This window comes from Carassius gibelio, chromosome A19 (genome assembly GCF_023724105.1).
Source record: "Carassius gibelio isolate Cgi1373 ecotype wild population from Czech Republic chromosome A19, carGib1.2-hapl.c, whole genome shotgun sequence".
In the NCBI taxonomy this organism is placed as follows: domain Eukaryota; kingdom Metazoa; phylum Chordata; class Actinopteri; order Cypriniformes; family Cyprinidae; genus Carassius; species Carassius gibelio.
In genome coordinates this window covers 8948046-8963107 of record NC_068389.1, presented here as the reverse complement: position 1 = coordinate 8963107, position 15062 = coordinate 8948046, and the positions used below count along the sequence as shown (strand labels likewise).

The 15062-nt window shown below is 43.0% G+C and overlaps 1 protein-coding gene across 10 annotated transcripts in view; it reads left to right on the top strand.

Annotated features, from left to right (window-relative positions):
* LOC127935538 (XK-related protein 8-like) overlaps positions 1–15062 on the top strand; it is a 95602-nt gene that overhangs the window by 44676 nt on the left and 35864 nt on the right. The window contains exons 1-3 of one of the 10 annotated variants that reach the window (XM_052533509.1): positions 8023–8454; positions 9415–9608; positions 10573–11107. The exons of 4 other annotated variants lie outside the window; for them this stretch is intronic. In XM_052533509.1, coding sequence (XP_052389469.1) covers positions 8144–8454; positions 9415–9608; positions 10573–11107 — 1040 coding nt within the window. In that variant the 5' untranslated portion in view covers positions 8023–8143. Of the gene's footprint in view, positions 1–8022; positions 8455–9414; positions 9609–10572; positions 11108–15062 lie in introns of those variants that run through there. 5 more of the 10 variants (XM_052533504.1, XM_052533503.1, XM_052533501.1 and 2 more) reach the window with 5 other exon arrangements.

Sequence of the window (15062 nt, the reverse complement as noted above, 5' to 3'; positions counted from 1 at the left end):
CTGTTCGTAATATTTAATGCTACAACATCTACCAATAATGCTTCCAATTTTGCTTAGCTCAATAAACAAAAGAACATTGTTGTGAAATGATATTTGAGAAAATGTCCGGGTGGCTCGTCTGTAAATGTCTTTTCAAATTGGTTGTGTTCTTGCCACGAATGAGCGCTCCGCGTGCTTTACAGTTGTTTTGTTTTGTTCGTCGTCAAACGTGAAGTGAGCTGTGGACATTTTGTCGCTCTTTTAGACATCACCTCTTCGAATGCCGTCTTCCCGGGAGCTCATTTAAAAACTGAAAACCTTCGCTTCACGTCTCAATAAGTCAGGCTCTGATTGGTTCTCTTCTCTCATGCAGTCTCGCCTGTTCCGTTTTGCCGGTTCTTTTGTTCATTCCTCGCATCTCTCCCGTCTGCTGATTTGATTTTCGTCACAGTCTATTTTCGTCTCGTCCTTTATTCATTGACGATAATGTCAATCAATTTAGTCATAGTTTTAGTCTCCATCAGTGCCTTCTTTTTTAGTTTTCGTTTCATTTTCTTCCGCAAAAATATATTCGTGACGAAAATAATGAAGAAAATATTTAGTCAACGAAATTAACACTGCTTGAAACAATAGGTTACTGTCGTAACCCCGGTTCTCTGAAACATCGAGTGTACGACAGTAACCTATTGTTCTCTTTCATCATCTCGTGTTCGAGATCCACCCATGGGAGAGACATGGACAGCTCCCCGATTGCCCAATACACTCACAGTGAGGTTCCGAAAGCCAGAGAAGGACGGTCGCCCCAGAGAGGCGGTGCCTGACACGTCCCATACTCATGAACCTGCAATACTGATGCACAGTCGTGACTGCTGTGCATATGCAGCACATGAAAAAATGTTAGCATCACACACATGATAACCAATGTGCATATAAATACACCCAGAAAAAGGAATGTAAAAACATGCTAGTGACAGGGATGTGCATGGCCAGCCAGCCCATTCACTCCTTCTTCACCTCTTCCAGCGGGGTTGCAGGGAAGGGCTAACAGGACCCCACCCCTAAAACCGAATGTGCTACCGAGATGCTGGTGACAACCAGCCAGTAATAACGCACTAAGGTATAAGGAGAAGACCAAATGGCAGCGGAGCAGATGTCCTTTAGCGACGCTCCCTGGTGGCTGCATTCCCTTTGATTCATAAGCCAAAGCTATAGCGTTCACAAGCCAATGTGAGAGGCGTTGCTTAGAAATAGGATTCCCTCCATGAGTGGATGCCCATGAAATAAAGAGCTGGTCGCTCTTCTGGAAAGCACTAGTCCTGTTCATATATGTCCGTAAAGCACGGACGGGACACAGAGCATTTAGCCTCTCATCCTCCGGGGAGGAAAAAGGTGGAGGGTCAAAAGCGGACAGCTCCAACACCTCTGAAGTGAACGCAGGGAAGCACTTTGGCATGAAGGCCGGATTAGGCTTAAGGGAAACCATATCTCCACTAAGAGAAAATTTAGTGCACGAGGGATGAACCGAAAGTGCATGTAGCTCACTGACACGTTTGGCTGATGCCAAGGCCAAGAGCAAAGCTGTCTTGAAGGACAGCAGCTTTAGGGAAATACTTCCAAGAGGTTTAAAAGGATACTGAGACAGAGCCTCCAACACCATGGAGAGGTCCCACTCAGGCACCATTCATAAATCTGCGGATTAGATGATGTTGCCCGACTGTTGAGCCCTCAAAGCCCACATGAAAGGCCGAAATCGCAGCCAAGTAGACCTTAATTGTGGAAAAAGACCTGCCTTTTTCCAAGAGGTCTTGGGGGAAACACAAAATATCAGGAACTGAGCACTGATAAGATGTGAGACCACGCCCATCAAACCACCCTTCGAACACTTGCCACTTACTGCCATACAAGAATCGCATAGAAACGGCCCTGGCATTCTGTATAGTAGCAATCACACACGGCGAAAGCCCCAGTGCGCTTAGGTTTGTCCTCTCACGAGCCACGCCCAAAGAGCCACCCTGTCCAGGTGTGGGTGATAAATCTCCCCGTTCGCTTGGGACAAAAGATCTGTGCGGGGGGGGGGGGGGGGGTAGGCGCCACGGCTCGGCATATAACAGAGGGATTATCTCCGCCAGCCATGGTGCTTTGGGCCACCTGGGTGCTATCAGAATGAGAGACAGGCCCTGCTCTCTCACCCTGGCCAGTGTAGGAATTATCAGGCACAGGAGAGGAAAGGCATACAGCAGCACTCTGGGCCACGGGTGGGCCAGTGCATCTACCCCGAGGGGTGCGTCCACGTCCTTTAGCGAGAAGAACATAGGACAATGGTAGTTTTCGCGTGAGGCGAATAGATCTACGGTTGCCTGTCCAAATCTCATCCATAACATATCCACTATCTGCGGGTGAAGGCGCCAATCTCCGTAGATTGGGTTTCCCCTTGATAGAAGATCCGCGCCTCTGTTTAGAAGGCCGGGAACATGAGTTGCGCGTAACGACAGGAAAACCCGTCCGCTCCACACTAGAAGCTTGTAAGCTAGAGCGTGAAGTTTCGACGAGCGCACGCCGCCCTGACGGTTGATATAAGCCACTGTCGTGGTATTGTCGCAGCGTACGAGCACATGATGTCCCTGCAGGTGAGGCAGAAAATGATTCAGAGCTTTCCATATGGCCATAAGCTCTAAATAATTTATGTGCGCTGAACGTAGTCTGCTCGGCCACAGACCGTTCACCGTTCTGCCCTCCTGGGTGGCGCCCCAGCCTGTTAAGGACGCATCTGTCGTCACAACTTTCCGCATCATAACTGTCCCCAGAGGGGTTCCATGTGAGTAAAAGTCTGCGCTCTTCCAGTGGCGCAAGGCTGCCGAGCAGGCGCGCGTCACTATTACAGAGCGGCAAAGATCGCGCGTCGGGCTGAAATGTAGTAACAAAACCCATTTCATGAACGCTCTCATTCTCAGGAGTCCCAGCGGTACAACCTGGATTGATGAAGCCATAAGACCCTGCAGCCTGAGGCATGTGCGATGTTGTACTTTCGCCCCCTCTCTGAACTGCGACAGACAGTTCATGAGAGAGAAAACGCGCTCTTGAGAGAGACGCACATGCATGGAGACTGAGTTCAACTCCAAACCCAGGAAAATGACATTCTGACTGGGTGTAAAATTGCTCTTGCTCACATTCACTCTGAACCCGAGAGATGTGATGTGCGTGAGCACAGGGCAGGTGTCCTGCAACACTTTCTCTTTCGATTCGGCTATGATTAGCCAATCGTCTATGTGTGTCAGAATCCTCATACCTGACATTCTCATGGGTGCTAAACCCGCCTCCGCACACAGACAGAAACACCGGGGGCTTAGACTGAGCCCAAACGGCAGAACTGTGAATTCGTAACATGTGCCTTGGTAGGCGAAATGAAGAAACTTCCTGTGTGGCGGATAAATGCTTATATGGAAGAAAGCATCTTTCAGGTCGACCGATGTGAACCAGTCGTTCTGTTTTATGGCACGGGCGAGCGAGCCATGAGTCAGCATTCTGAAATTGTATTTCCTCAAATGTTTGTTTAACACACGAAGGTCCAGAATAGGGCGGAGAGCGCTGTCCTTTTTTGGGACCAGGAAATAACGAGAATAAAATCCCTGATTCATCAGAGTGGGGGGCACCACCTGAATCGCTCCCTTGTTTAGGAGGGAGGATATTTCCTCTTTCAGAATGTGAGAGGCGTTCTCTTCTGTGTGTGAAGAGAGAACGCCGTTGAAATGCGGGGGTTTCATTGCAAACTGCAGTCTGTATCCCTGCAATATAGAACGCATCACCCACTCGGGAGCCGAAACAGTTTGCCAAGCCCATTCGTGATTCGCAAGTGTTCCCACCCGAGCTGCAGCGGGGGTGTGTAAGCCCAGCTGGTTTATTTGTGATGCAATGGCGCCATCTAGTGGACACACCAGGGGCAACATGCAGGGGTTCAGACAGATTTCCTCTCTCCGCGGGGAGATGGACTCTCTCTGCGGAGAGAGATCCTCTCTCGGTAACGAATTCATTTGATTCGTTTGTTTTAATGTGTTTTTTTTTTCTGTGTGTTTTGTGTTGGGGAAACACTGGGGCCGAAGCCTTTATTGGTTGGGTGAGGGGAACAGAGTGTATGCTGTGTGGTGACACTGCTTTTGCACTTTTCCTCACAACAGACCCCCTGAACGTGAGGGGGGAACACACAACGTTCATTAAACACATGGGCTGGGCAGCCTCGAACGGAGAGGAATCGATCCATCCGCGTGAGACCCTGCGTCTTTTGAACGGGGGTCCTGGGACAGGGAGAGAGTCCGAAGGGCTCGTGGCCCATGAACGCGGATTCGATGCCTCCATCAATCGAACATCAGGCAGGCCGCTTACGTTTCGAGTCGATGGGGGTAGGGTTAGATGGTCCTCCAGCCGCGGCCGCGGCGGGAGTCGATTTTTCCCCCTAGGAAGACATAAGTTCAAGGCCTCGTCCTCCTTCTTGCATCAATGCGACGGCGGGGCCGAAGAGAGCCCAATCGGGCTCCATCAACGCGCTCGCGATGCGCCGCTTCTCACTGTCAGGAAGGCATGACAGGTTAAGCCAGAGCGCGCGCTCTCCCAGCACAGAAAGCGCCATAGAGCGCCCGCAGGCTTGGACGGCCTGCCGAGCATTACGAAGGACGAGGTCGTTCACCGTGAGGATATCCTTCCACAAGTGTAGAGAAGGAGTTCGCTTTTTTAGCTGTTGCCCTAATTCGTCAAAAATCACCGCCTGGTAAGCGGAGAGGAGAGACGAGACGTTCAGGGCCCTGACAGCCAAGGCCGAGGACTTGTATGCGGCCTGGTGAACTGAGGCAGAAAAACGGTCCAGCTTGTTGGGCAAGACCGGCTTAGGGGGAGTAAGCAGCCCGCCCTGAGCGGGGTTAAGGTGCCTGGCGATGGAAGGCTCGATAGCGGGGGGGTCGCCCATACCATGAGCTGCCATATCCTTTACTTCAAGGCCCGAAAGGCCGTGTTTGAAGTCGAGCGGTTCGCTCCAGTTGTGCCTCATATGCTTAGCGCACGCTGGAAGGACGGGGAAGAGTTGTTTCCCCGGACCGCGAGGAGATCCCAACACTTTTCCGTCGCAAATATCCCTCTCCTGGTCAGTGGCGCTCTGTGGAGCCGGCCACTCAATGTCGCTCACACACTTCCAGGAGGATGGACTGAGGCAGGGCTGCGTGGCCGCTAGCCTGGGGAATGCCAGAGGGCGGGATGGCATCCTCGTCCTCTGAGACCCCGAGAAGGGCCGCATCATCCTCATCACCGGAACCGGCCGGTTCGTTGGCGAGCATGAGGTTGCCCGCGAAGATGTCCTCTTCGGGGAATGCGGGATTGGGCTGGTCAGCCCAAACAAGTGAGGAGGCGCCCCGGGAGTCCCCCGGTAGCGCGTCGTCGTCACCGTGTCCCAGATCTGAGTCAGTAAAACCGAGCTCGGAGCACTGGGTCGCTGCAACCTTAAGATGGCGTCGTAAAACATTTTTGGGCAGCATAAGGCAATGACTGCAATTTTCCGCGTTCTCCAAGGATTCTTGAGCGTGTTTAAGGCCCAAGCAAACCACACAGAACGGGTGAAGGTCCTTAGCAGCGATGAATGCTCCACACGTGGCCGGGCAGGCCCGTGATAGGCTATTCCCCGGAGAAGCGTTATGTATAGAAAGTGACATACCGGAGAAGAAATCGGAAAAATCCGTGGCGGGCAGCCGTGGGAGCAGGCGAAAACGACGAGAGCGCGGCGGCCCTGAATGCAGAACACAGCAGAAAAAGCTGAGAAGACGACAGTCACGTCTGGCGGAGGCTGATCAATTGATATGTCCTCCTGAAGACATGAAGGTGAGCATCGTAATCCAACCGAACTGTGTCAATGCAGAGATCGCGAGAAGCGAATGTCAACTGGGGAATAGCAGCGCTGCAGCCATTATTATACCCCTAGGTAAGGGGGCGGGCCCTTACCTGGCATTGGCTGCGCGCTTCTGTCTGTCTAGCCAGACTTGGTGCAATTGGATGCTTCTGCAGAGGTCAGGTACGGATGCCCTTCCCATAGGTGGATCTCGAACACGAGATGATTAAAGAGAAACTCCTCTTCAAAACTCTGCAACAAAGTTTGATTTTCATTTTTGTTATTATATCCGTAAATGTTACCTAAAATAACAATATTACCTTCTGTCTCTAGTACCAAAATTACCCATCTTCCAGATAAGTGTACATTACTTTTAAGTATTTTTCCTTTAAACATTCCACTCAAAATCGCAACACCCGCAGAATTACTGCTTGCGCAAGACAGCCAAAGATTATCTCTCCATTGATTCCTCCAAAATGTATAGTCAGTTCCTAAAGCATGAGTCTCTTGCAAAAAGTAAAAGTCCACCTTGAATTTCTTGAGATATAAAAAAATTGCTTTTCTTTTTAACATATCACGAATACCCCTCACATTAAACAAGTATAAACATAAAGACATTGTGTAGAAAAAAAATCAATCCGTGAAGAAAACAGGCTATCAAACGCCAAAGAACAATGTAACTAAATAAATAGTCAGTCAGTTATCCAGTGTGTATATTAAGATGAATCTATCAGCGTGAGGGATGATAAATATCATGTACCTTAAAGTCCAACACGCTCCAAAATGGAGCTTATAAATTAACATCTCAATCAGAGACCAGGTGTATAAAAAAAATTAAATAAATAATAATAATACAAATAAAGAAAAACACCTCACGAGGCAAACAACTTTTTTTTCGAACTTCTTTTTCATCTATTATTGCTTTAGCTCCCACGTAGAAAGCTCTTTTTCCTTCTTTACGTGCAGCATCAATCTGAGGCCACAGTTTGTTACGAGCCTCCTTGTCTTTTGTAGTCAGATCCTCCCCAAAACGCAACTTCCTAGTTTTTAAATACTCAGATCCTTTAGCGTTCTTCCAGATGAGATCCCTTGTAGACCTGGTGACGAACCTGATAATAACTGGACGAATCTTCTCCGCGTTCTTCCTGCCGACTCTGTGGCTGACATCAATGTGCTGCTGACAGGCGTCCTCATTATCCGGAATGACAAAGCGGCAGATTTGAACAACTCGAGCTTTAAAATCCTCTCCTTCCTCTTCTCCCAGTCCATACAGCCGCAAGTTCCACCGTCTCTGGTACCTTTCTGTTTCATTGAGCTTGTCCTCCAACTCCGTTATCCGTTTCTGGTTTTCTTCACTCATTGTTTTCATATTAGAGATGTCTGACTTTACATCCTTCAACTCCTGAAAGAGGTATTCTGTGGCTTCCTTCAAAGAATTGACACACTCACGGTTTTGTTTTATTTCTTGATTAAGATCAGCTGTATTCTGACTCATCTTCTCCACCATATCTTGACTATATTGTCTTGTACTTCCCCGAGTGTAGGTTCGGGCCGACTTCTCTTAGAATCTGGAGTACAAGGTTCTGATTCGGGCAAAGGTATCGGATAGGTACCTGCATCATTCTTACGTGCATATAAGTGCACTTCCATGTGTTCAAGCGAATCTTTTACTCGCCCAGCTGCCATTTTATCTTTGCTCTTTACAGGTCTCTTCTCTGCCATCGTTTAAATGATATATCAAATACAAACAACAACAACAAAAAAACTCGAAGCATAAGACTACTCCCTCGCAGCGTTTTAGAAATTCACACTGTACAAGCGTAAACGATTTTAGTTACAGTTGTTCACATGGTGCAAAAAGAAAATTACTCTCTCAGGACACAAAACGTGTGCGTCTCGGTCGCCATCTTGGCCACGCCCCCGAAATGCAGAATACTCAGAACAGCGGCGCAAGGCTGCTCACAGCGCTTGGTCACGTGTTGCACAAGAACCGTTTTCAGGACCGAAACTTAGAAATTGCTCACGGTTCCGGTTCTTTTCAAAGAACAAAACCGGTTCTGAATAAGAACCGATATTCGGTTCCCATCCCTATAGAGAAGAGAGCATATCCTACTTTGAACCAGTCTGGTCTAGACACGTTTGTGACATCACTACATTCTGACACTACTTATTTAAAGAAGGAGTTTATGAAAGAGCACAAAGATTACTTTCTGTTTCGGGATACACCCAGGAGGTTTTTTAAAGGGAGGTTTTTGTAATTTTTTTTTTTATTATTATACTGTGAGTTTTCTCTCACTTGGTATGATGGAGGAGAGCTTCCCTTATCATTACACTTTATTGGAGTATCTGTTTACTTTGTTAGGACTGTTATTGTTCCTGCTGGATATAGCGCTGGACATTTGGACTGTTGTGTCATTCTATCAGGATGGGTCTTATGTGTATATGGCAGTGATGATCTTTCTGCTGCTGGGCTCTTCAGTGTTGTTACAGGTGTTTAGCTGGCTCTGGTACTCTGAGTTACTGGAGAAGATTGAGACTAAGGTGGAGAAATTTACAGCCCGGCATTCATTGATCAAACCATTCCACTTCCTACAGCTTGGAGTCTACCTCAGGTTTGTGATAGATTTGCTACTCAATTGTCCTTGAATACTGTTGTGAGAAAGTACACTTTAGCATACTTTTACAAAAAGACTGCTTATTACTGAAATAATATACTTCAAAAGAATATACTTAAGTGAATGCCATGTTTTCAGACAATTTTCAGAATGTGTGGTGGTGGTGGTGTAAATGGAAAAGAAAAGAGTGTGTAAAAATGAATGAGCAGTGGTGAATTTTCAGTTAACATATAACACAATCACGATTATTTAAGAGGCATTACTTTAAAAAAAAAAAAAAAATTATATATATATATATATATATATATATATATATATTTCTAGTAATCTATTGGTCTCTGTTTACATCGATTTGCTTGCAGCATTGAACTCTTACACATAATTGAATTACAGTCAGAGGCGTGTGACTCTGAATCACTGTTTACAGATACCATAAATTTGTAAAATATATGAGAATAAATGAGAAAAAAAAATGAGAAGTGCTGTAAGCGGAATCCTACCTGTCTCAAAAAAGTCAGTGACTTCTCTTTTTTTGTGGTGTAAACTGTTGTGGCAATTTCACTTTCAGTTTAGAGAATGTTAATCCTGCTTCGAAAAATGTGACTGAGAAAAACTGTAAATGCAATTAATTGAACTAGAGTGCTTTTTGACCCACTTAATTAGGACTTGAGTATATCTTTATATTGCTTTGAAATATGGTTAACTTTTAAGGTTTGAAGTATTATACATTGCAAGTGCACATTCAGTAGCTACAATTAAGTATACTTCTGTTTTACAAGACTAATGCTCAATAAAATAGAGCACTTAAAAACATTGTTCACACAAATGTGATTGAGAACTGAAACAGGACTCAAACTATTTACACATCTTAATAAACTGTGGCCTCACTGTTGTTTATAATATTATTTTGCTGTATTAAGTGTTGTTTGAGTTAAAGCAAGTACCTTGTGTTCACAGGTATGCTGGAGTGATAGAGATCTCCACAACACATTTTCTTCAGCACACTAATAGTTTCACAGAGGGTATAGCTGTGTACCTGAGCCATGATCTTCAGATGCTTCGTCTTTTTGAGACATTCTCTGAAAGTGCCCCACAACTCACACTCATGATGTCTATAATCCTACAGAGAGGAGAGCTGGAGCTTATGACAGGTCTGTCTCAAATCCAGAGCACCTACCTAATTATTTTTCAGATCATAATTCTTATGTGTCCCTAAACCAAGTAAAGTAAGAAAGAACCCATACTGGGAAATTCATTCAATCATTTAGCACCTGCAACACCACACCAAAACTCAGCTCAAACATATCCATTTTAACCAGTTGCAAAGTTTTATTGAAAGTGCAATCTCTTAAATGCAATTAACAAATCATATAATGCCATTAAATATAAAGTGTCTTAATAATATTCTTTTTTACGAAGTCATGAAACTCTAGACCAAAAGGTTCCAACACAGTCTGATGTAATCACATAATTATTCACACAGCGCAGCTGATTGGTTTCTTTTCATTCAGAATCCAAGCCCTTCCCCCTCCCCAGCTCCACCTGTATAGATCTGCTAGGGGGTGATTGCATGTATGCTATATTCGTAGGTGATTTCATGTGCAGCAGCAGTATTACATACATGCCTACATAAGCATATCTGTGGATGTATTGGCAGTAGCAAGTTTCAGTTCTTATTGTGATGCAGAAGCATAGCAGATCTATTATATTAATAACTATTTGTAGGGCTTGTTTTGTTTGTTTTATGGAGAGCTTGTTTAATCAGATCAACAAGACTAATAATTACAACTAAAACAATTACAAATTATCTACTATCATATAAAAAAATAAACACTGGTTCAGAGGTTCATGGAGATCGCCCCTAGCGGCAAACCATTGAAATCTCAAAACCTTTCAAAACAGTTATGCCAAAATACTTAGAGAAATTATTTTGGCGGTTTTCGCCCTCTGAATCACTGGTTCAAAACAAATGATTCATTTTAAATTAATCAAAGGTTTCCAAGCTTCACAGAGCAGTGTTTTGAAAGCACCCATCACTAGCTGTGACTATTATGAAGAACAGCACTAATGCATCATGTGATATTGTTTAATAACATGCAATGTTTTTTGTTCCAGGTTTAAAAATCCTCACATCAGCTGCTGCAATTTCCAGTAGCGTTGCTATGTACCACCGCAACATGCATGCCTTTCTTCCTAAAAAACGCAAGATGAGTTGGATCTCCACGGGTGTCTACTTCCTGTGGAACTTGTTGCTGATCATTCCCCGTGTAACTGCTCTGGCACTCTTCTGCAGTGTATTGCCATGCTACATCATAGCTCACTTCCTGTCCCTGTGGATGCTGCTGGTTTTAGCGGCCTGGAGCCAGAAAACAAATTACATGGAACATTCTGGTTGGGAATGGCTCTACAGAGCTTCTGTTGGACTCATCTGGTACTTCTGCTGGTTTAATATATCAACAGGAAGCATAAAATTTAAGTCAATTCTCTATTATAGCTTCATGGCTTTGGACACAATGATGCTGCTAGGCTTCTGGTGCTGGAGGGTGTTTGAGTATGCAGGCTGCTGGAGATCCTTAAACCCGTATATGGTGATTCCGACACTACTGGGTTTGTACGCCATTGGAATACTAGTGAAAATTATGTACTACAGGTATTTTCATCCCAACTGCGACGAAAAGAAAATCACTGAACCCACTGAAGAAGGGCAATTCAGTCAAGTGGCAAATTCTGTTGTGAAGGGTTTGGGAAATAATTCACGTCACACTAGAGCTGCAGCTCCTGCTCAAACTTTATCTGGAGTTCCCAATAGACATAGGAAAATGGCTGCTAACTTCTTCTCTTAGTTCTTGGTTCTACTTGTTAAAATACCCCCCCCCCTTCATACAGAGATGTTTTGATAAAAAACTGTAGAATTTTAAATGATCTTTCTGAAAAATAAATGATTTTCTCATCTCTGAAAACAGTGATATAGTTTATGTTGTGTAAATAATTAATAATATGGATTTCCTTTGTTTGACACATTTCTGCTTACAACATGCTTTAAAACGTTTAAGAGAGCAAGATGGTAAATCTGAGCTGGTTTTGACTATTGGAGTAGGGTTGGAGACTCCGGGTAAAGACATTTGGTGATGCAGCATTTTAATACAATACTCAACAATTGGTGATGACAAGAAAGGAACATAGGAAAATAAGGTATTGTTCGATTCAGTATGCAGTTCTGAATGTAATGAGACCAATATTATGATTATTGACCAAGCCATTTATAAATTATAAGCAGACATGTCAAATGTCTATATATTTTGACCAGTAGGTGGCACTAGGCTGAAACGACTCATATGCCCTCAGGTCATGCTTGTTATAAAACATACCAAGTTTGTTCATAATACTCTGAAGTATTGTGGAAATGTAGCCTAATGTCCATTTTTGCAAAAACTACATCAAATTCGTTAATGCACTTTACGAAAATTGTTTGGTAGCAGAGCTGATGCTCCCTATACGCAAAGTATGCAAGCTGCCCCCTTGCTCCGAAAGATGATTTAAAGGGGGGATGAAATGCTCGTTTTCACTCAATATCCTGTTAATCTTGAGTACCTATAGAGTAGTACTGCATCCTTCATAACTCCAAAAAGTCTTTAGTTTTATTATATTCATAAGAGAAAGATAGTCTGTACCGATTTTTCCCGGAAAAACACGAGCGTCTGTAGGCGTGACGTGTGGGAGGAGCTAAAGAATCACAAGCGCCAGTAGGCTTTTGCTTTGATAGCGTTTGGAAGCTGTGACATTACGTGAGGACAAAACCAACCAAAACAAACCATGGCTAGCAGTCAGATTCAGCGTATATTTATGATCCAGAATCAGATCCAGAGGCTGAAATTTAACAAGAGCAGCAGCAACAACAGCGTCTCTATGTGGTATGTACTGAAACTGTATATATTTGCTTAGCGGTTTTGGAAAATGACTAAATTCCACTTTGTCGTCTTTTTTTTTATTTTATTTTTTAAGCTGTACATGTGGAAAGTGCAGTTTGATGACAACATCGCATGTTGTTTACTTGATGTGCTTACACGCCGATAGCTAAGTTAACAACACAGAGATATTTGAAGCAGTTTTACTCACCGCCTGCTGTTCCAACACACGATCGTAACCCTTTTTCGTTGGGATTGCATCATCCTTGAGAAATAAACGATGTGCAAATCCGTCGTCAAACTGGGCATTGTTTGTTAAACAAGCATCTTCGAAATGCAGGGGAACAAACACAAACACTTACACAACTCCGTTGATGCTCTGTAAAAATAAACTCCATCCACTGGTCCCTTAATGCTGTTTCTCTTTAGGTAATCTGTGCAGGGTTTTCTTGCCCTGACACACTCCTTTTGTGACATTTCGCGACGCTCTCGCTCTGATCAGCGAAGTCTGTTGTGCTCTCAGTGTTGTGCTATACGGGAGCGCGCGCTCTTCCGGGAGAAGTGCCCTCTGGACCCATACAAGGAAATTCCGCTCCATCTAACGTCACACAGAGCCATACTCGAAAAAAACTTTCCGAAACTTGTGACAAACCGGAACAGAAATACTCCTTCAAACGTACAACTTAATTTTTGAAACTTTGTCAATGTTTAGCATGGGAATCCAACTCTTTAACAGTGTAAAAAACTCAGTATGCATGAAATAGCATTTCACCCCCCCCTTTAAGTTTAGTTTTCTTTTTGAATTTGGCCAGTGGTTATGAAAACTTGAATGATCATTTATTTTATTGCGGTGCACTGTAAAATGTTTCAAATCATGTAACGTGAATGTCAAACTGTCTTACTCGAGACAAAAAAATCAACATCTGTGTGTTTTTTTTTTTTTAAGTGTCAAAATTTTTAATCAATTACAGTAGGATCAAAAAAGAGTCCTATAAGAATCTAAAATAAATTGTAAACCATCTTACAATAAAAAATAATCATTATTTGATTCTTAAAGGGATAGTTTACCCAAAAATTAAGATTCTGTCATTTACTCACCTCTATCCAAACCAGTTTGAATGACTTTTGTGGAATATAAAAGAAGAAATTTAGAAAAAAATGTCTCAGAAAAAAAGATTCCTTCAAAATCTATTTTGTCACAGAGGTTTGGAACAGCATCAAAATAAGTATATGATGGCACAAGTTTCATTTTTGGGTGAATTATCACATTATCACAAATTATCACAAATTATCACAAAAATCATGTTCCATGACGTATATAATATATATATATATATATATATATATATATATATATATATATATATATATATATATATATATATATATATATATATATATATATATATATATATATATATATAACAAAAATGTATTATCATTGTCCAGGGTAACATTACGATTTTATTACACAATAGTGAAGGTTCCCTACTATAAGTTCCTGTATTTGCTGTTGGCTTTGGTTTCATTTTGGTGTCATACGCATGGACATGTCTGGAGTCATGAGTCTGGAGAGTTAGATATTGGTTAGCTCTTCAAAATTTGACTACTCATACTATGTGAATTTAAGTTAATATCATGGGTTATGAAATTGCGTCAGTTCTGGTCAGGGACTTTTCTAACAGGTCTCCACTGAATGTTTTGTGAATGTATTAAATCAGTTTAGCCTGATTATTCTCAATGTTCTTCATGTGCCCTGATGGTTTATTTACTTTGTTGTTTCTGAGTTACTATGTACTACTTACTTTAACTCTCTGTTTAGTACAGAGAATGTATGCTGTTTTATTTTGTTTTCTGAATTAAGGATCAGCAGCCTGGATGGATTAAACAATTCTATTCATACAAGTATATATGAACAATCAAATAATTACCATAGCAACACACTGCCCAGAATACACTTTTTACACTTATACAAAGATCCCAATATTGTGGAAATTATAGCTTGCTAAAGTCATCTCCTGCTGAGGAAATCTTAAGTTTTTTTTCCTTCCTATTTACTTTGTTTATTGTACAAAAGTAAACATAATATACTTAAAATCAGATTACTGATTCAATTAATGTGGAGTTTTAATTCAAAGGTCTAACTATAAGCAACATTATTAACATGACCCAAGCTGGCAAAAAGGAGTGATACAAAATCCAAAGTATTTAATGAACACAAAGCCTGAGAACACAGGAAACAGATCACAAAATTACATTTAACAGCAGACAGGAAACAAGGGGTAGAACTTTAAATAACTAATGGGACACACATGGGATCAAATTAACTAAACAGGGAACACCTGGAACAAATGAACAAAAGGCCAGGAACAGGAAGGACCATATAAGTGCAAAATGAAACATGGGAAGGAGAGCACACACAAAACATGGAACATAGTGTGACATTACTTCCCCATCCCAGAAGGTGCGTCCGTGCGTCCAACAACATCCAATGTGGAGGGCGAGTGGGTACACTGGAGGCCCATCAGGACAGGACTACTCAGGATGGCAGGCATCCAAGGCGGTACCCATCCTGGGACCCATAGCGGATCAGGCAGTTCTCATTTTGTCTATAATCCTACAGAGAGGAGAGCTGGAGCTTATTACAGGTTTGTCTCAAATCCAGAGCAAGAAAACTCTTTGAATGAGAAGGTGTGTCCA